Source organism: Culex pipiens, chromosome 1 (assembly GCF_016801865.2).
Source record: "Culex pipiens pallens isolate TS chromosome 1, TS_CPP_V2, whole genome shotgun sequence".
Classification (NCBI taxonomy): Eukaryota; Metazoa; Arthropoda; class Insecta; order Diptera; family Culicidae; genus Culex; species Culex pipiens.
The window spans coordinates 7,436,920-7,457,643 of record NC_068937.1 but is presented as its reverse complement, the minus strand read 5'-3'; the positions used below and the strand labels follow the sequence as shown (position 1 = coordinate 7,457,643).

The 20,724-nt window shown below is 34.2% G+C and overlaps 2 protein-coding genes across 2 annotated transcripts in view; both read right to left on the bottom strand.

The window, feature by feature from the left end:
- Positions 1–3,489: 3,489 nt before the first annotated feature.
- Positions 3,490–10,274, bottom strand: LOC120430287 (solute carrier family 35 member E1 homolog). Its single transcript, XM_039595380.2, has 4 exons — positions 9,520–10,274; positions 4,652–4,986; positions 4,346–4,585; positions 3,490–4,277 (listed from the first exon to the last, which is right to left on the bottom strand). Exons 1-4 carry the CDS (start codon positions 9,842–9,844, stop codon positions 3,981–3,983), a joined length of 1,197 nt encoding a protein of 398 aa, XP_039451314.1. The 5' UTR covers positions 9,845–10,274; the 3' UTR covers positions 3,490–3,980.
- Positions 10,275–10,525: 251 nt separating this feature from the next.
- Positions 10,526–20,724, bottom strand: part of LOC120430280 (vitamin K epoxide reductase complex subunit 1) — an 11,514-nt gene continuing 1,315 nt past the window's right edge. The window contains exon 2 of the mRNA XM_052706486.1: positions 10,526–11,060. Coding sequence (XP_052562446.1) covers positions 10,721–11,060 — 340 coding nt within the window. The 3' untranslated portion in view covers positions 10,526–10,720. The remainder of the gene's footprint in view (positions 11,061–20,724) is intronic.

Sequence of the window (20,724 nt, the reverse complement as noted above, 5' to 3'; positions counted from 1 at the left end):
AAAAAATTTAATTTTCATAAATATTTTGTGCTCCATGTTTTTTTATTTAATTTGAAGGTGGACAAAAACTTGAAATAAAATTAGCAATAACCTAACTGAACCACAAAAAAAAAATCCGTTGTCTGGCTGAGCTACAATTTGTCTCAAAATGGCGGCAATAAAATATCAAGTTAAAATCAACTAAAATGGGGTTGAACACAGTAAAAAAATCATGGTAATTTTACATCTGGGAAGGGGTATATCGATCGTTTCAGAAAAAAATGTATAATTTTATCTCTGAAAATGTGTAATTTTACACTTTTCTGATGTAATGTAACTTTTTCAGTCTAAATTAAGGGTGTACATCATAAAAGAGGTAATATTTAACCTTCCAAATTAACACATTTTTTTAAGTTCTGCACACTCTTATTTAATGTTCAAAGTGAGAAAATTAAAACAAACGCAGTAATTTTTTTTTGTAAATTAGGAAGATGTTATTTTGGAAGGTTCAATATTGCCTCTTTAACGATGTAATTTTAACTCAATTTAGACTGCACAAGTTACATTGCATCAGAAACATGTAAAATTACATATTTTGAGAGGTAAATTTACACATTTTTTTCTGACATAAAAAATGTACCCCTTCCCAGATGTAACATTTCCATGATTTTTTTACTGTGTACATATTTGTTTATCATGATTCGATTATCCAAAGTTTCTTAAGGGGTTACATACATGTGGAAAATCACAAAATTCATATTACAGAAAATTCACTAAATTCACTAAAAAGATGATTTTAAATCACTCCTGAAAGTTTCATGAAGATATTTCATGACTGAACTGAGTAAAAGACGATTTAAGTTAACAATTTTGCCATGCAAAGCGAACTGTCAAACTTTGGGAACGTTGCCACGATATCTCGAGATGGGATGGACCAAATAGGCTGAAATTTGGGGTGAAGACTCCCAAGACATATCCCGTGTGCATGATTTTGAAATTTTGCTTTTATTTTTAAATACAAAAATCAAAAACTGTCGATTTTTAATATGAAAAAAAAAAGAAAAAAAGGCCTTCGTCATGCACACAGGACCGGTTTAACGAGTCTTCACCAAAATTTTGAGCTGATTTGGTCAATGCAGTGTTGAGATATCGTGGCACCCGTTTTTTGAAACTGCTAACTTCAAATATCTATATCTCGGCAATGGTACATCCAAATGTCTTCATATTTATTTTGTTAATAGATGAAAATGTATATTTTAATGTCCTGCAAGAAGATTTAAAAAAAGTCTAAATGTGTACTCAAACCAACCTTGGACATTTTTGACGATTTACATGTATGTAATCCCTTAAAAAACAGGCTTCAGGTAATCCATTCTGGACTGTATTTTTTTTACCAAATATGTACTGAAATGATTTGATATGTTATACGATATCAAATGAACGGCATTTGTTGCGCTTGGGATGCCAAATCTATTTTTCTTTCTAAAATTACTCAACAACTTTTTTGAAAACCCGTTTTTTTTTAAATTTTTTAATTTTTTGGGCATTTAAAAAATATTTCATGAACTAAAATCTGAGAGAATTTCCTTAAATTTTTTCCCTAATTTTTCAATTGTATTTCTCGCAAATTATTTTCTTTTCTTTACAGTTGTTTTAAATTTTCCCTAAAGTTTAAAAATGTCTACAATAAATGTGCCTAGCTCTTCTAAAATGTAAATAACAGCCTTACCAAAAATGTTAGATATTATTTTCGAAAAATGTTCGCTTTTATATCAAAATATCTCAAAAAGGGAAAAAAAGTTCGAAAAGCTGAAAAAATCCTGCATTTCTGGAGTTTTTAAAGGTAAAGGTAAAGGTTCTACCTAAAAAAAATATTATATTTTGCTTTTTAGGTTTTTTGAATACCCCTGACTCAAAGCGGTTCTAAAAACACCTAAAAGCCAAAAATTAAAACTTTGTTCAAAGAACCTTTTCAAAAAAAATCTGGAATGGTTCTTTTAAAATTTGGGAAATCAGACACCTTGTTGCTCAAAAATAGCATTTTCAAGTTGAATATTTTTAAAAATTCAACAAAAATGAAAAAGTAATTTTCTGTGATTTTTTTTTGCTATTTTTGAATGAACATATATTTTAAATCTGTCCTAACATTTTAAAATGTCAATAATAAACGTTTTAGCTTTTTTTAAATGCAAAGCTACATTTTACATTTTTTTAACAGAGGCAGAAAATTACACAATAGTTTCTTTTTTCAACATTAAAAACAGAACCAAAAGTTTTCGGAAAAAAAAGAATTTTTCACAATTTTCAAGCTTGAAAATTTTGAAGGGGTGAATGTAAGCTACCAGCAGCCGAAATAATATAAATCTTAGGGGAATTTTCTCAGCTCTTCAGATGCCATCATTGAAAAATTTTCAATTGTAGAAAACTGATATTTTCATGAGAATTTTTTCACATGAATTCGGTGCAATAACATGAAAATGGTGCACATAATCAAAAAGTTGAGAAGTATTTTTCAATTTCAAGTAAAAAAATTGGTTCATGTTTTTTTATTAAAAAAAAATATTTTTCAAATATTTCAAAAAACAAACTACAACTTTGCTGAAGAAATCAAAGCGAAAGAAGATTCTTCAGAAAGTTCCTTCTCAAGATACAGATTTTCGAAATTTTTAAAAGCTCATTTTGTATGTAATTAGTATTTTTTGGAGGCTTGTATTGAAAAAATATAAAGTGATGTTCACGAAAAAATGTATCAACGAATCTAAAGCTTTTTTAAAGCTCCAATAAACAACATTTAAATTTCAGCTTTTTGGGTGTTTTTGAACTCTCAGACTTAAGGCGGTTTAAAAAAAAAGAAACTCTAGAAAATATTTAAGATTTGAAACATTCGATAGTATTCGACATGCCATAATAGAGTGTAACAAAAATGACTTTTTGGCGGGCATTCAGGGGTTTGTTCCGGTGGGCATACTGAGCCCAAATCCCAAATATGAGCTTGATTGGACGTAACAGGAGCTGGCGCTCCGCCCTTCAATTTTAAATGGGATTAAACCCGCTTAAAAATGATTTTTTTCAAAAATTTCAATTTTTGAGGCATTTTGGCCACTAATGCATTTACCAAAAACATCACTGGAGTGTAGACCAGAACCTTGCGCATCTTTTGGTATATACATACAACATTGAAGTTTGGAGCATCCTGGAGCTCGGTACAGACCTGCAAAGTTTGGCATTTTTCGAAAAATCGGTCCAGTGATTTTTTTTTGGTAAATGCATTAGTGGCCAAAATGCCTCAAAAATTGAAATTGTTTAAAAAATCATTTTTAGCGGGTTTAATCCCATTTAAAGTTGAAGGGCGGAGCGCCAGCTCCTGTTACGCCCAATCAAGCTCATATTTGGGATTTGGGCTCAGTATGCCCACCGGAACAAACCCCTGAATGCCCACCAAAGTCATTTTTGTTAAAACCTAATGCCATAATCAAGTATTACAAAAGGGATTGTCTTATAAAGAAAACATTGTCATATAAATATCATTTATTTCATTTACTTTGCCTTATTTGTTGTCACATTTATGTTCGCCATTTTCTAGCGTTCAATAGTTTTTTTTTTCATTCTCAAAACTGCTACTATATTTTGCTGTCTGTCTATCTGTATAGTACGTTCCAAAATCCCGCTTATCTGAATACTGACTGCTGCGCCCTATCTAGGATCGTTCCACTTAGTTGAAAGACATGTCTACTATTGCGTCAACAAACCAAACTCTAAACTTTTTTTTTCCTCTAAGGTCAAGCATTTGCAAGGGGAGGAAAACATAATAAATAAATCTCTCTCTCTTTTAGGATCGTTCAAATTCGTGTCAAAATAAAGGTGTGCATCACGGGGGAGGGGCCATCCAGAAAATCCGACACGCGATCCGTCAAAAAACGTGCATCCCCGCAAAACAAAGGCAACATGACAAACTGTACAATTAAAGGTCGGATCGCGTGTCATTCTATTGCTTGGCGCGCTTAGACAAAGAGCATCTTGTTGCCGGCTATCGTTGTCGTGGTCGCACTGTTGCTATTGTTCAGCAGCAGATTCGTCGTCGTCGTGGCGTTCGTGACGCCGCCATTTTGCACCGTTCCACCGTTCTGGAAGTACCCGGCAGCGGAGCCGTTCGTGGGGTAGCCATTCTTGCCGGCGTAGTGGCCGTTTCCGGTTTGCCCAAGCAGCGAACTGTCCTCGAGCGGTTTATACTTGATGTTGTTGTTCGAGTACGGCAGGATCGTGTCCCGCGACGGCGCTAACCGGGAGAAGTATTTGGCCTGAAAGGTGGAACGAAAACGAAGTTCTAAAACATATCCGAAATTTGGTGTGACTGACCGTGACTTACCCGATTGTAGCACAGCACGCCCATGATGGCGACCAGCATGCCGAAGATGTTCATCCAGGTGACGGGATTGCCGATGATGAACAGCGAGACCGCGATCACGAAGATCCGCTTGCTGGCGCTGGCCACCGCGTACGTCAGCGGCGTCACCAGCGACAGCACGCTGAACGCCAGGATGTTCTGGAGCCAGTTCAGGACGCCGTCGGTGAAGAGCAGCGCGATCACCCGGTAGTCTCCAGTGGTCTGTAAATAAACAACAAGATCAGCGAGATCTACAACAACTTCCCCAAACTTCAGTTCCAAACTCACGATCGCCGGGTGCTTCAGCACGCTGAACAGATCAAAGTACATCCACAGCGGCAGGAACATGAACAGCGCCAACCGACCGAGGATGTGCAGCAGCCGCAGGTGGTGAACGCCGGTCTCCTTGAGCACCTTCTTGGAAAAGATGTTCTGCAGCGAGAAGCCCATCGTCGCGAGCAGCGCGCTGATCAGCCCGATCATGTCGAACGACAGCTCCGTCAGGGTGGCTATCCCGACGCCCACGATGATCGGCACCAGGCTCAGGTAGACGGCCTTGGTTTGGCGCTCGCGCATGATCACCCGCGACAGGATCACCGTGAACAGCGGCATGGTCGCTTTCACTGGAAGGAAAAGGACAGATTGGGGATCGGTTGCATAAATTAAGTGGGTCATTCCGGATATTGCAGATTTTACGCCAGTTTTGATTGATTAAAAACAAAAAGTTGATTACGACAGCCGCTTTCCGTGTTGGTGTAGTTCTTATCAGGAATTTCCACTTGTTGTGATGTTTCCGTGATTGATAAGTCAAGGAACATGAAACTCAATCGTTTGAGACGAATTCAGCGAAACAAGCATCGAATGCAGGTAAAACACATTCTGATTTATTTTCGAATAAAAACTTTTTTCATAACTCTGCTACTTGTCAGAGTTGCCAGTATTTCAAACTTTAAATGAATATAACTTATCGAATAACGATGTAGAAATACCGTTTTAAAAGACATTTTCTGAATGCTACCCCAGAAGTGATTAATCAAAATTTAAATAAAGTTGGATCTTACTTAACATCTCCTTAATTTATTGAGTTCTTTATTTTATAAATGCTTTTGTTCTTCAATTCTAGATTAAATTTTCAAAAGGACCTATCTGCATAGGAAACCCATGACTCATAGATTGTTTTGCAAATTCACTCTAGAATTCTTGAATAGTTTTTTATACCGTCATTTTTCAATTCTTTTATTTATTCATTCTTTAATTTTTTACTCATAAATTGTAAACTGTTCAATGCTGAAATGTGTTGAGTCTTAATTACTAATCCTTTAAATCGTTATTCTTTTAACTTCTTTTATTTTGTTTAATAGCTACCTGAATAATTCCATAATTTTTATTCTTTAGTTATTTAGTACATGAAATCTTCAATATATTTTCGGGAGTTTTTTTAAAGGCCAAATAAATAAAATTTTATTTCTTTTCCTTTGTGAGTGTTTTTGAATACAAACCCCAAAAAGCTAAAATTTAAACATTTTGTTTATAGAACCTTTTTTTTTAAAAAAAACTCCAGGTTTTTTAAAAATAATTTAATCATTTTATCATTCAATTCTTTCATATTTTTATTCTTTTTTCCTGTTATTCATAAAAAAGTGATTCCAACAATTCTTTAATGCTTTAGGCGGTATGGCGACTTTTATTTAATTCATTAATGGTTTTATCCTTCAATTATTCAATAATTTTGTTATTATGAAAAAAATCTTCATATTTCTTTCTCCAATACTTATTTTTTTTATTGTTAAGTTTTTTTATATTTCTCCAATTTTTAAATTATTGAGTTCAATAATTCTTGAAGATTTAACTCTATTTTTTTAATTCTCCGACTGATTTTAGCAACAACCTTGTTTGTTGGTGTATTACGAAAAATATAAAAATAGAAAGAAAAAAAAAACATAAAAGCTACACAAATTTGAAAAAAAAAATTCAAATTCCTTTGGATTAAAAAAGAACAAGAAAAAAGCACCAAAATTGCTTATAATCATAAAATTAGCAAAGTTAAAAAAATACATTTATTTAAAAATAACTAAATCAAAAAATAAGATTGAAGATATAAATTATTATTTTAAATAAATAAAAATACTAATCTTTCGAAAGTTACAAAAAAAAAATATCTCAAAAACCTCTGAAAAATTAAACAATTATTTTTTAAAATAAATAAAAATGTGCTAAATTAAAAAGAATGGAAGCAACAAAGAAAAATAAAAATTAATGCCGGATCTAAAAAATACAAAACATTTTAAAATAACACGAATTTCTCAACTACCAAAAACAATTAAAAATAACAAAAAAAAAACTGGATTTTAAAACTTGAATTTTAATAAAATCACAGATCCACGAAAACCACTGAAAAATTATACAAAAATAAAAAAATATGTATAATTTTGCAAAATAAAAAAGAATAAAGGCAACAAAAAATTAAAACAAATATCGGATCTAAAAAATACAAAACATTTCAAAATAATAGAAAGCCCTCAACTATAAAAAAAAAAATGCAAAATTACAAACAAAAAAAAAAATTTTTTAAACATTATTATTAAAAAAAAACACAGATTTTCATAAAAACAGGGTGGCCTCTCAAGTCGGGAAATCGGGAAAAAAGTCGGGAATTCGCCAAGATCTACAAAAAATCGGGAAAATGTCTGGAATTTGAGATGTTTTGTCAAAATGTCGGGAAAAGTAGGGAATTATTTTTTTTAAGGGAACTTAATTTTTTTTAAAGCGATTTCCAAAATATTTTTCTAAATTCTTTGAAATTATGTTTTAAGCGCTCTTTGATTTTAACTAAAATAAAATTAAGAAAATGTTATATTCAGTTATCTTAAACTTTTTGCCATTTCCAGTTGGAATAAAGTATCAAAAACTATACGTTTGCCAGTTTAAAAAAATAACATTGAAATTGTAAGTTTTCGGTTGTTTTTCAAAGACTATTATTTATTTCTTTGTGTTTCTGCTCTGAATCAATATGATGAGTGTTACCATTTTTAAAGTATTTTTTTTGCAATTCCGTCATGAAACTACTTACTTTTCCTGTCATTCTTGAACGACGAAATAGCCTACTTTTCTGTACCAAAAATAACAGAATCGAATAGCAACACTTTTCAAAATAAATGCTGAAAAGTTCTACTTTTCAGCACTGAAATGGGTGCTGTTGAACTTTTCAGCACTTGTTTCGAAAAGTAACACTTTTCAACATTTTTTTGATTTAAACAATTTATTGACAAAATACATGAAAATTTTACTTAAAATTTCAATCAATGGGTGTTTTTCGGAATTGCAAAAAATGTTGTATGGAACTCGTTGCAAAACTTGATTTTTTCAGCACTCTTCGTATTTATCCAACTCGGTAAACCTCGTTGGATAAATGTACGACTCGTGCTGAAAAAATCCTCTTTTTGCAACTTGTTGCATAAACTACTATTTTTTTGAGTTTGTTGGTTGGTTGAGTTTTTTTACAAAAATTGTAAATAGTTTGATTTTTTTAATTTGTTTAGATTTGTTTTCGATGGTTCATTTTAACATTTTTTTTTTGTTTAAATTCATTATTTAGATAAGAAATGCCTATTTTTTTAGTTTATGGAAAAGTCTGGAATTTGAAATGGGATTTGAGTGGTCACCCTGTAAAAACCGTAAAAATTACATTAATTTGCAACTTAAATAACTTAAAATACATTAATTGATTGAATCGTGATTTTTTTAAAAAGAATCAGCAATTACAAAACATGCAAAAATTGACAAAATTACCAAAATAACTGAACCACAATTACCAGAATTACATAAAAAATCGAATTATTAAAATCACTAAAATAACGAAAATTGTAAAATTACTCAAATTAGTTAAATTATCGAAATTTCCAAAATTTTATAATTTCTTAAATGTCTTAAACTTTTAAAATTATTGAATTATAAAAAATCAAATTAGTAAAAATACTGGAGTGATTAAAGTAACTAATATATTGATTATAGTAGGATAAGTTAAAATACTAAAGTTTAAATAAACTTAAATTACAGTATTTTTTTATTACAGAACTAAAAAATCACACATAAAAAAAACTAAATATCAAAATTTAAAAAATTGCATTAGCTGCAAAAATTTAGAAAAATGTATGAATAATAAAATAATAAATAAATAGATTAATTTCAACCACTACAAAAATTGAAAAATATTGAAAATACAACAACAGCGAAATAAAAATGTAAATTAAAAAACTATTTTTATTTTCTTTCTTGAAAAAATAGGAAAAAAATACTTTTCATGGCCGCAATTTTTACGAAGTCCTACAATATGGATTAGGCAAAGTAAGCTGTCAAAAAATACTACAAAAAGCTTGTAGAGATTTTCAGAAAAAATAAAAAATTACTGATTTTTGTTTGTACAGTTCATTAGTATACCAAACTGTTACAAAAAAGCATGCTTTTGTAAGTTAAAAAGGTAAATGCTAATAATGAGAAAACCGAACAATTTCCCAAATAACCATTGATCGCTTTATATCGCTCATCAACTTAAAATTTATTACTTCTTTTAATCTCTCTTGGTATCGCTACGTAAGTGGTTTCATGGTACAGTGTCACTTTAGTAGCCAAACGATAATAGGTAAATGTGTTCAATGTTTAACCAGTCACCAAACTCAATCAACTCTGTTGTAGTCTCACTGCCAAATTCGTCAACACAGGATACTGACGACGTTCTGGCAAAGCTGAACAAACTCCGTCCGAACCCAATTTCGCGATATCATGCGTTCGTAGCACGTGTGCAATAATTTGAGCAAGTTGTTTTTTCCCCCCAACAACTTCGTGGTACCTGACTTATGTACCCCCAACGGTCGTCGTTGGGTTACGCAGCCCGCCGATAGTTTTCGGGTCTTTCGCGTAACCGTCGTCGACGTAACCAGTTTTTCGCAGAGTTGCAGCTTTGCCTCGCGCCACACCACGCTGGATATGCTCGACTTGAGCCGCGAACGAGTTGGATAGTGGGTGACGTTTGGTCAAAATTTAGTTTTGTGTCCAAATTATGTTCGGTTTGACCCGTTGTAACCCAAGATGGAATGTTCAAACTAATGCAAGATTATATCATACGAGAGGAGGTCGAGGTCGCCCTTCACGGCACTTACCCGTGTGCGCGTACGAGACGGGCACCTTCCAGATCGAAATGTGAGAGGTGACCGAGGCCAGGAACTTCCCCAGCGCCAGCGGGACGATAAACTTAAAGTAGTACCGCCACGAGATGTCCACGTACTTCCGGACGCCCCACAGGTTGAAGAACGGCCCACTGTACAGCGTGATGCTGGTCAGCTGGACCATGGTCACCGTCATCGGGTACGGGAACTCGCTCAGGATCCACTTTCCGATGACGTTGTTACTGCTGGACACGATGTACCACAGGACGCACAGGAACCCGATGGTCAACATCTGGCGGGTTGCCGTCCGGTCCGCCATTTCTGCGGCCTTGAACGCGAATTCCTCCTAACCCAAGAGGTCGCACCCCGCGCGAAAACCCCTTTTTTTGGGGACGTGGACTTTAAACGAAGCTCTTATCCACTCAACGATACGTAAACATAAACACTCCGCTCTAATGACAGTTCCAGCAGCCGTCGTCGTCGCACAAAATGGTCAAAAATCTAAGCCTACTTTTTGCACTCATCGCGATCCACTGAATCTATTGACGTTTACATTTTTCACTTTCCTGACCACACGGCGAAGACCAAGACACGGTGACGGCGACGAGGACGCGACGAGACGACAACACATTAAAGTTTTACAACAGAAGTAAAACAAACGCACGGGGTTCAGCTCTATATCCACATATACGACCGACCGACACACTATATAAAAGCACTTGCTTTGGTTGGCAAACTCAGACCGACTGATTGCCTTTCCTTTGTGCGTGTGTATTGGTGAGAGCGGCGGTGCGACCAGCTGGATTTGACAGCTGTCAAACGGCGCCGAACTGTCAAACACGTGGAATTGATGATTCGAAAAAGGGGGAAGTTTTCGAACTCCGCTCTGGGTAGCAACTTTCAAATTGAACGTTTCACCTTAATGAGGCGAAATTGTTTGGTGATCCAGCTAACTTTTTTGTTGGCTTGTGTTTTCGAAGAAGAGTCAAACAATCGCCACTGTCGATCAATAAAACCATCACATTAATACTTTATTTCAAATAGAGTTTTTAAACATTATCACAACATCTGGTTTTGTTTCGTTTGGCTTGTGGAAAGTAACTCGTGGAACAGAGAGAAAAAGCTTGTAAACGTTAAATAGTTAAGGTTTTTTTTTTGTTTTAAAGAGTGTGTCATTCAACCATTTTGTGCTAGATTAACCCTCCTTCTTGATCACCCTCATGACCTGGTCCTCGCGCACCAAAATCTGCACCTTTTGCAGTGCCAAAATCAAACTAATCAAGTTGACCCCGTAGGTCGTAACGCACACGATGCACAAGTCCTCCAGCACAAAGTACAGCAAATAGGCCAGATAAATCGACAGCAGGTTGGACAGGCCGGTAAGATAGCTGGTCAGCCTGGCGACGCGGATGTTGTTGCTCAACGACAGGCCCGCCACCAGGAAGTAGTAGAAGATGCCGTAGAACCCGTTCGGCACGTTCAGCGGGGACTCGTCGCCGAGGAGCGGGCCAATGAGGCCGAAACCGCGACCGTAGCTGGAAGAACAAGATTTGAAATATTTGAAATTTTGATAATTTAAAATTTGATTTTCTGAGCTCGAATATAACCCATATAAGTTGTTTTAAGGTGAAACGGGACGACAATTCTTGGACAACTTATGTTCAACTTAAAACAATTCCTGAACACCTGACAGATTGTTTACTATCGACCTATTTAGCATCTGCAAAAAAAAAATAATAACTTCCTAAGTTACGACATTTTCCTTGAAGGTGCTTCTAAAAACTCGAGTCGTGGTTTTAATATGGCGCTGTCATCCCGTTTCACCTTAAAAATGAGGTCATAAAACTACCACAGCCAAATGACTGGGATAACCATAAACCCAGGTCCGGGTACTTAGCCGAATGGTTAAGCGATCTGCCTTTCAAGCAGACGATCAGGGATCGAATCTTGCCCGGTCACCTCGCCACTAGAGCGTCCAATTTTCTGTCCCGGGAAAAAATTTCCCGGGAATTCCCGGGATTTCCCGAAAAAAATATTTCCCGTTTAGAAATTTCCCGGGAATTCCCGAAATTTAAGCGGAAGTATACATTTTCTTAACTTTTTGGTACATTTTCGAAACTTCAAAATAAATAATGAAAGCACTCAATTTTATTTTATCAAATTCAATTTTCTGTTCTTATTGAACTTATCAGTTTGTCTGAAAATTTCATGTCAAAATTTATTTCAGATGGTATTAATTTCTGAAGCATTCACAACTTGCAATAGATTTTGTTTATTTGTTGGGCAACAATAATTGCGATATTATGAAATGAAAATAAACAATTAAAATGTGTTATATCATTTGCAAATAAGGTACCTCTTCCCCACAAGATCAAAATTTATTTTGTTTATCATGACCAAATTGGAAGAAAATTGAATTGGTATGGTATTACAGTTGAAGTTGAAAATTTATAGAGCACTAGAGCTACCAAGGGCGTAAGATTTAATTTAAAAAAAAACTACTTCGTATTCTATAAAAAGTTCCCAAAAATGCAAACATATTTCAAATACTCGCTCCAAACATTTGAAAACTTTGAGTTGTGATTACATAAAAATGGTATTTCAAGTGAATAGCCGATTTTTAAAGTAAATTCAATTCTTATCGATTTATTCATGAGATTAAACCAGTTAGTTTTGTTCTGGATAAATTATTTGCCATGAAAAACATATTTTCTTTATTATATTTTGTTTCATTTCAATGTTTTGTCACGAAAAACACATTTGTTGCATGATTTTTTTTTTCATTTAATCTAAATTATCAATTTTATTCATTACACAGAAAAAAATCATGGTAATATTACATCTGGGAAGGGGTACATCTTTTATGTCAGAAAAAATGTGTAATTTTACCTCTGAAAATGTGTAATTTTACCACTTTTCTGGTGTAATGTCACTTTTTCAGTCTGAATTGAGGTAAAATTACATCATAAAAGAGGTAATATTCAACCTTCCAAAATTAAAGCTTCCACATTTACATTATTTTTTCTGTGCATCATATTCTCTAAGCAATTATATCGTTTTGGAGCACGGATTAATTTTACTCACTTTCCAAACACTTTGATTTAAAAATTATACCTAGCTACTTCTTATCAATACAAAATACTAATAATTATTTTTTGATATTTTGAACGAATTGAAAGACAGATATTTAGAAAATTTATAGATTTTCTTGAAGTTGTATTTTTTTACAAGCAGCCATAGCAATGATTGAACCTAACACTTATTTTGACCATTATAGTTGCTATTTTATACTATTTTGTTGCAAAATATTAACCAAAATTAGGATCAGAACCATTTTTGATAAATTTAAAATTTCCCGGGAATTCCCGGGATTTCCCGGGAAATTTGTTGAAAATTTCCGGTTTCCCGGGAATTCTGTAACCCCGGGAAATTGGACGCTCTACTCGCCACCGATTTTTCGGGGGGAATGGACGGGAAGATGACCAAACAACCACACCGCAACGCGTGAAGGAAGGAAGGAAGACTCTTCCAACAAGACCCCCAGGAGATCATCAACATCCATCAAGACGAAGAACAATAGATCTCGGATCTATAAATAGACGCATGGCTCCGTGATGACCCAAATATGACCCAAATATTTTCTCACAATTTCGTTGCCGGTCTACGAAAATGATTTGACGTTATATACAAGCCTGTCAAAAAAAGATTAACACTGGAACGCCCAACGCATGCCCAACTTACACGGACGCCCAAGCCTCCCAAAAAAGGTGGAACGGTAACTTCAACTCGTTGGTTCTCGGGCATTACTCAACCAATCGGGACGATTCTTGTTTCCAGTGATTTGTTAGGATGTCTAGATGATTTTAGATCTTTGCAGAACTTAATTTGATCAAATCTGTAATTTCTGCGACCGAAAACATCGTTCCACCTTTTTGAAAACGACTGCATCCGCGGAATTTTTGGCGAATTTTTTTTTACACGCGAAAAAAAAAGTTGGATCGATATTTTTGATCGCGAAAATTACAGATTTGATCAAATTAAGTTCTGCAAAGATCTAAAATCATCTAGACATCCTAACAAATTACTGGAAAGAAGAATCATCTTAATTGGTTGAGTGATGCCCGAGAACCATTGAGTTGAAGCTACCGTTCCAACTTTTTTGGAGACTTGGGCGTTGGAATTTAAGAAAGTGATTTTATTAATCTTTTCAACGATGATTACTGAAATTAAATGAAATATTTGATGTGGATAATCGTTTTTTTTTTCTAGCCATTCTCCAAATCTGGAGTTTTTTTTAAATAGGTCCAATAAACCAAGTTTTCAGTTTTAGCTTTATGGGTGTTTTTTAATACTACTGACTCAAGGCGGTTTCAAAAACACCCAAAAAGCAAAACCTGGAAATTTGATTTATTGGACCTATAAAAAAACTCCAGAAATGTCATCGCTTGTTTGCTATCTTGTGACCTGCCCTACCTATTTAAGGTTGTATTAGCACGGAAAAGCCAACATAAATTTTCGAAAATATTTTTATTTAAAAAAATAATCATTTCCAAAATAAATTGGGCCTGATAGAGTTCGTTCAGATATTTGTATTTTTTAAAATAATAATTTCGTTTTCAAAAGCTTTGTCGAAAACCGCAAAACGATCTGAGTTAACCCTGACGAGTTATTAGCGATTCAATGAAAACATTTTTGTATGAAATGATTTTTTTTTTTCACCAACTGTAACGATCTATGACCCTTAATCCTTAATTTGCAATATGGGTGTCAAACGAAGTGAAATTTTATACGCATTTTCAAATTTTTAATTTATTATTTTTTACTAAAATTTTCACAAAATACCATAATTTTCGAAAGTACTCCAATTTTTATAATTTGAAACATGGGTATCAAACGAAGCGAAATTGTGTTTGCTTTTTCACTTTTTTATGATTTTTCTTAAATACTATTTTTTTGCAAAATAATGTGAAAATTTTACTTTTTAACAAAAAAACTATGTTAAAGTGAAAACGCATAAAAAAGGTCGCTTTGTTGAATTGTTTTATTGTAAATTTTGAAAATTTGCGTATTTTACATACAAAATTTCGCTTTGTTTGATACCCATATTCAAAATTTTGAAAGCTTAAGTATTTTCGAAAAATTCGGTAATATGTGAAAATTTTAGTTTTTACCAAAAAAAAGCTCTTATAAAGTAAAAACGCCTACAAAATTTCAAAATTTTCAAAAATACAGTATTTTGTGAAAATTTAAGTATTTTTCAAAAAGCTATAAAAAAGTTAAAATTTTGCTTCGCTCGTTACCCATATTCAATTTTTTTGTGTTTTCGAAAAATTACGGTACTTACTACATTTTCAAAAAATATATTCTTAGTGAAAGCATTAAAAGTACAACATATGGTTGAGTTAAGTCGATTTTACAAAGAATTTTAGAAATGAGTTATTGACGGCGGCCACTCAAGTCGGGAAATCGGGAAAAGTCGGGAATTCGCCAAAAATCGGGAAAAAATCGGAAATTTGTGATGTATTGTCAGAAAATCGGAAAATGTCGGGAATCCCGGTTGAAAAAAGTCGAATCCTTGAATAATTTTGTAAAATTTTGTACAGTTTTCTAATTAAATTCACTAAGTTTTTCTTTAGTAACTTTGTTTGAATTTAAATAGTAAAAATCCATTCATTGTTTGTGCTGAATGAAAAAAGTGTAATACTTTTTTTTACGTTTTGAAAACATCATAGAATATTGAATTTGCAAAAAAAAATGCAACCAATTTTGATTTAAGCTATTGAAAATATGTTTAAAAAAATGTGTTCTTTTAAACATTTTACATAAAATAAGTGTTAAACATATGATCCTGTTAAACTGTTTTTTTTTTTTGTTTCAATGAAAAAAAAATTGAAGCAGTTAAATACTGACAACTATATAACAAAAAAAAAACGGAATCGACGTAACACCTTATAATGTGGCTCTCTTTAACCTTGCGGTTTCGTCAACGGATCCACAGGCGTGTATCGTTCTTTTTGCGACAAGACTTCGCCTCCCGGGTCTCCTAAGTGTAAAGGTATGGCACGGGGAGAGGGCACCGAATACCTATATTTACACTTAGATTTTTTTTGCGTCCGCCTCGGGATTCAAACCGGCGACCTTTGGATTGTGAGTCCAGTGCGCGGTCCGATTGATCCACACAGGCAGACATCAATCTGACAACTATATAAATCAACAATAATTTAAAAATTCAAAAAAAAATTAAAGGAAAATTAGTTTAAAACATTTTTTACGAATTCCTAGATATTTTTAAATAAATTGAAATAACACGGAGAAAAAAGAGTTCCCAAAATCGTGAACAAGCGTTCATGAAAATGGGAACTACGAACAAAGTGTTCAAATCCCATGGTACGATTTCCAAAAACGTACCATGTAATTTGAACACTTTGTTCGTGGTTCCCATTTTCATGAACGCTTGTTCACGATTTAGGGAACTCTTTTTTCTCCGTGAATAATAACATCAATCATGTTTTAAAATAAAACTTAAAATTTTAATTCTGTCTTTTACTTTTTGTCATTTCCAGTTGAAAAAAGTATCAAAAACTAAACTTTTGGCAATTTCAAAAATAAACATTAAAATTATAAATTTTATTAAGCTTTAGGTTATTTTTCAAAGACTAATTGTTTATTTTTCACATTTGGATAAAAACGTTGCTTAATCCACCTTAGGTGGGTGGTGCCTTCCTTACATTCATAAAGTTTATATACTACAAAACCTCAAAAAAGAGTATAAATAAGACTTATTTTTATCAAAATATCTGAGATCCGTCCTCCAAAAAGTGTATAAATAATACTTAAGTGCTAATAACTTTTGATAGGGTTGTCAGATCTTCAACGTTTTAGGCTCATTTGAAAGGTCTTTTAAATACCTTTATAAAAATGTATAGCATGATGGGTTTTCTGACAAAAACCACCCTTTTTACAATCTTCCGGACTTTATTCGAAATCGTTTAGCATAACTTTTGAAGTACTTTACTAAACTTCATAATATTAACTAGGGTCTTGTGGGACCCCAAGACGGATCGAATGAAACCAAAACGGAATCGGTTCAGCCAAACCGGAGATAATCGTGTGCATATTTTTCGGTGCACGGACTCACATCCGGACACACATTCTGAGTCGATAGGTATACGAGGTCTAATAAAGAATTTCGTTTTTCGATTGATTTTATAGCCTTTCCTCATTGAGGTGAGGAAGGAAAAACGGTATTTAGCAATAAACAATTTTTTTATTAGTTTCGGTATTTTGTGAAATTTGTAGTATTCAAACTGAAATTGTAACACAGTGTCAATCTGACGAAATATCTCCTCGTTCGAGACGCATATTGCAAATTATTGATATTCAGCAATTCTCCACTAAAACAGCTTGATTCGAAAAAAAACTTGTCCAATCGGGCTCAAAATTGGACTGCAGCCTGGCCAAAATATTAAGACCCGTATGTTTTTTTTTGTTGATGTTTTACCCTTAGGGTGACCTACGTTGTATTATCGTGGTTCGAAAAATGGATTTTTTTGTAAAACCACTAAAAAAAATGATTTTTTTTCGAATCATGCTGTTTTGGGGAATTGCTGTATTGGAGTATTTAAAAAAATGTATTTTGTGAAAATTTTAACATGAAAAATCCATCCATCCATCCATATTGTTTGAAATCCATATTGCAGGTTATGCAAATATTAGTGTGTATTTTGAAAAATACGATATTTTGTGAAACCTAGTTTTCAAATATTTCGGTATTTCGTGATTTTTTAAAGCGTAACAAAAAAAATCAATCCAGTGAGAATCTATTCAAAAAATCGCGTGCAATGTGTAAAGCAATTTAAAAAAATATTATTTTTTTAAATATGGTATCTTGTGGAAATGTTTGTATTGAACACTAAAATAATGAAACAGTGAAAATCCAGCAAAAAAAAAAAACTTCTTTTTGCTACTAATTCTAGTCATATTTTTTTTATTTAAATGCAGAAAATCGATATAAAAAGTCGACATTAACTTTGGTCCTATTGAAACGAGCTGTCACAGAAGTGACTTTGTGTCTAGAATTTCGTAAATTTTTCAGAATTAATTTTAAAAACAATTTAGAGCGTTTGTGGTCGTACAAAGTGTCATTGTGTTTAGAAAAATAAACGTTTTTCTTTGTGATAAAATCATTTAAATCATCTATTTAAACTAAAAATATGCTTTTTTTGGAAATTATTTTAAAATTAAGTAGATGTTTGCTGAAAAAGTTCATTTCCAAAAGTAACTTTTAATGAGCTCTCGTTGGTTTTGCCAATAAAGTTATCTTATTTGGGTCGTTATCATCGGACGATAATATTATCGGCGATAACCTAATCGTTTAACAGTGTTAAAATGTCATGTAATGAAGGTTAATACCAATATTTTGCAAGGCTTGTTGTCGTATTATCGCTTTTTAACTTTCTATTTGAGCTTTTAGTCTTTTCACATCTATTAAGTTGGGTTTTTCGTTGTTGTTCTTCACTTATTGTTATCAAACCTTCTAAGCATCGAGACTTTATCAAACTTCAAAAAGCTCAATTCTGCGTAGTAATATTTGCTGCAATCTGCAAATTATGTTAATTTGCACTCATCTCACGCATCAAAATTTCCATAATATGCTTTGCACAAAACAGCAGTCACCAACAATCACTTTCCAGTTCCATAGCTTCCATACGCATAGATGCCATCCCGTCAGCCCTGATGCTTTCTGCCTATTTCTGTATATAGACAAAAGCACGCTCGGAGAACACCCAACCGTGAAATCCGTTGGTGCCATGTACGATGTCCTTTCTGGCGCAGAGAGCAGTGATTTGCAGTGTCCTTTTGTCGCCGCCTGCGGGCCTAGTATTGGCGCGTGTCACCAACTCACACACGCTTTCATTGTGTGTGTGTGTGCGCTCGTCACAGACAATGCGACGTTGAAATTTTGAAACAACGGTCATTTCAATTATTTTTTTTCGAAAATTTGGAATTTTCTTGTTTTCAGGAGGTAATTTTGAGCAACTTTTGTGCTACGAAAAACTTTACTTCTCTTGTTTTATGTTTTTCTTGTTTAATTTTTAGTATTATGTTCTGCTATAGCGTGGCACCATTATCATTTGAATCGTAAAAAATGCATATTAGGTTTTACACCGTGACGTCATTTGACAGCTCGTGTGCACTGTTTACATGGTGTTTGTCGATTGTCAACGAACTTCCCCGAACAAAATCGACGATCGCATCGAACTGTGCTAAGTCCATGTAAACAGTGCACTCCTTTCTAACCTCCAAATCGATTCGGCGTAAAACCTAATAGGCATTAGGATGTAACAAAATCACACTTTTTTGTGGGCATTTCAGGGGATGATCCCCTAGGTGTACTGAGTCAGAATCACAAATATGAGCCCGATTGGTTGCGACAGGACCTGGCGCTCCGGCTTTAAAGTTTAAATGGGATTTAACCCGTAAAATCGGTGCGTTTTGGTTATTGCCATTTTTAAGTCCTTCAACGATTTTTGGATTTTTCAAAAACCTCATGAGCTTATAGTTTGAGTTTCAGGGCACAACTTTGCCGAAGACTGTGAAGAGATTTGATGATAAGTACTGCTTGTACAATGATTTGAAAATAAAAAAACTTTTTGCCATTAATTTGTTTGATTTGTATTGGCAACACTTTCTTTGAACGCGCGCATCCAGAGCCAGGCGTCGTAACTATAGCAACGAGAAAACATCCAGCGTACAACAGTCAAAGTTTGACACATGGAAAGAAAATGCTTTATTTGGATGTTGTGCTTATGTTTTCGATGGTGCCGGAGGATTTGATCACCGGTGCTGCTCTTTTAATCTGTCGTAGATTCCGGTATTTTATTTGACAGTGACTCGCAGGATTTAGCTCTAAGCCCACCTGGTCCTGCCTTTAACCCGTGTGGATCATTTTCGTCTCGACCAGTTGTGGTGCTGGGGGACATGTTAGCGAACCTATGCTCGAACATAGTGCAATTGGTGTCTAATGAATTCGCAAAATATCTAGCCAGAGAACTATGCTGTATGAAAATAATATTTACTTATGTTGTCAATGCATTGCATTAATTTGTTTAAGACCGATTTTATTGCCAAATTGCCATAACTCTTTGATTGATTACAAAGCGAGTGGAAACTCTCACTAAAATGCGTGTCTCTCGAAATATCTTCCGGAATACGGAATATTCAAAATGCATACAACATCCGTGCGTAATAAAGCGCTTTCAAGACAGCCGCGTTAGTTGACACTCGAGCAAGGTTTAGAATCGGTTCTGCCTTGGCATCCAACAGAACCCTGATAGTCATCGGAGAGCTTCTTGCAGTTCCTTAAGAACTTTAGTTCTCAACAATCACAACAACAAAAACAACAACACGACGCTTGGACAAATACATGCCGACGCGTCGCGACCTGTCGCGATGCCCCGTAGCATGCGTTGCATAGTTTGCCGAAAGCGCGCCTCAAAAGCGAGTGTTGCCAGAACATGTTTTACGTTATCAGAAAAACAAGAGAAAAGATTTTGTAAATTCTGTACCATTTTTCAGAGCGGTCAAATCTCTTCGCAGTCTTCGGCAAAGTTGTACCCTGGAACACAAACTATAAGCTCATGAGGTTTTTGAAAAATCCAAAAATCGTTGAAGGACTTAAAAATGGCAAAAACCAAAACGCACCGATTTTACGGGTTAAATCCCATTTAAACTTTAAAGCCGGAGCGCCAGGTCCTGTCGCAACCAATCGGGCTCATATTTGTGATTCTGACTCAGTACACCTAGGGGATCATCCCCTGAAATGCCCACAAAAAAGTGTGATTTTGTTACATCCTAATAGGCATAGTCTGGGACACTACAAAAATTACTGCATACTTCTTTTTACTTAAAATACAGGAAATTTTAGCAAAAAACACAGTCAAAGTTGACCCCTACAAAAATGGCATTTTTCAAAACATTGGCAAAGTCACATAAAACAAGTCAAACTTCCAACCATAAAATTTTCTAAAATTTAACGAGTTATTGTTTCCAATGCTTTTTAATGATCAAAAATTGGTTCAAAAATGGATTTTTGGCGATTTTTTCAATCGAAGCCCGTCTAGAGGCGGGGTCAGGTTGTATAGGGTTAAAATGTTAGTTTCATGTTCAGCCGCAAGGGTCAATGAGGACGCCACCATC

What these genes read in the sequence shown, in the direction of transcription:
- LOC120430287 (XM_039595380.2), bottom strand. Translation starts at nt 9,844, where the DNA reads ATGGCGGACCGGACGGCAACCCGCCAGATGTTGACCATCGGGTTCCTG. An exon ending in CGTCTCGTACGCGCACACGG is followed by an intron (nt 4,987 to 9,519) that starts GTAAGTGCCGTG and finishes TTTTCCTTCCAG; the next exon opens with TGAAAGCGACCATGCCGCTG. An exon ending in TGCTGAAGCACCCGGCGATC is followed by an intron (nt 4,586 to 4,651) that starts GTGAGTTTGGAA and finishes GTTTATTTACAG; the next exon opens with ACCACTGGAGACTACCGGGT.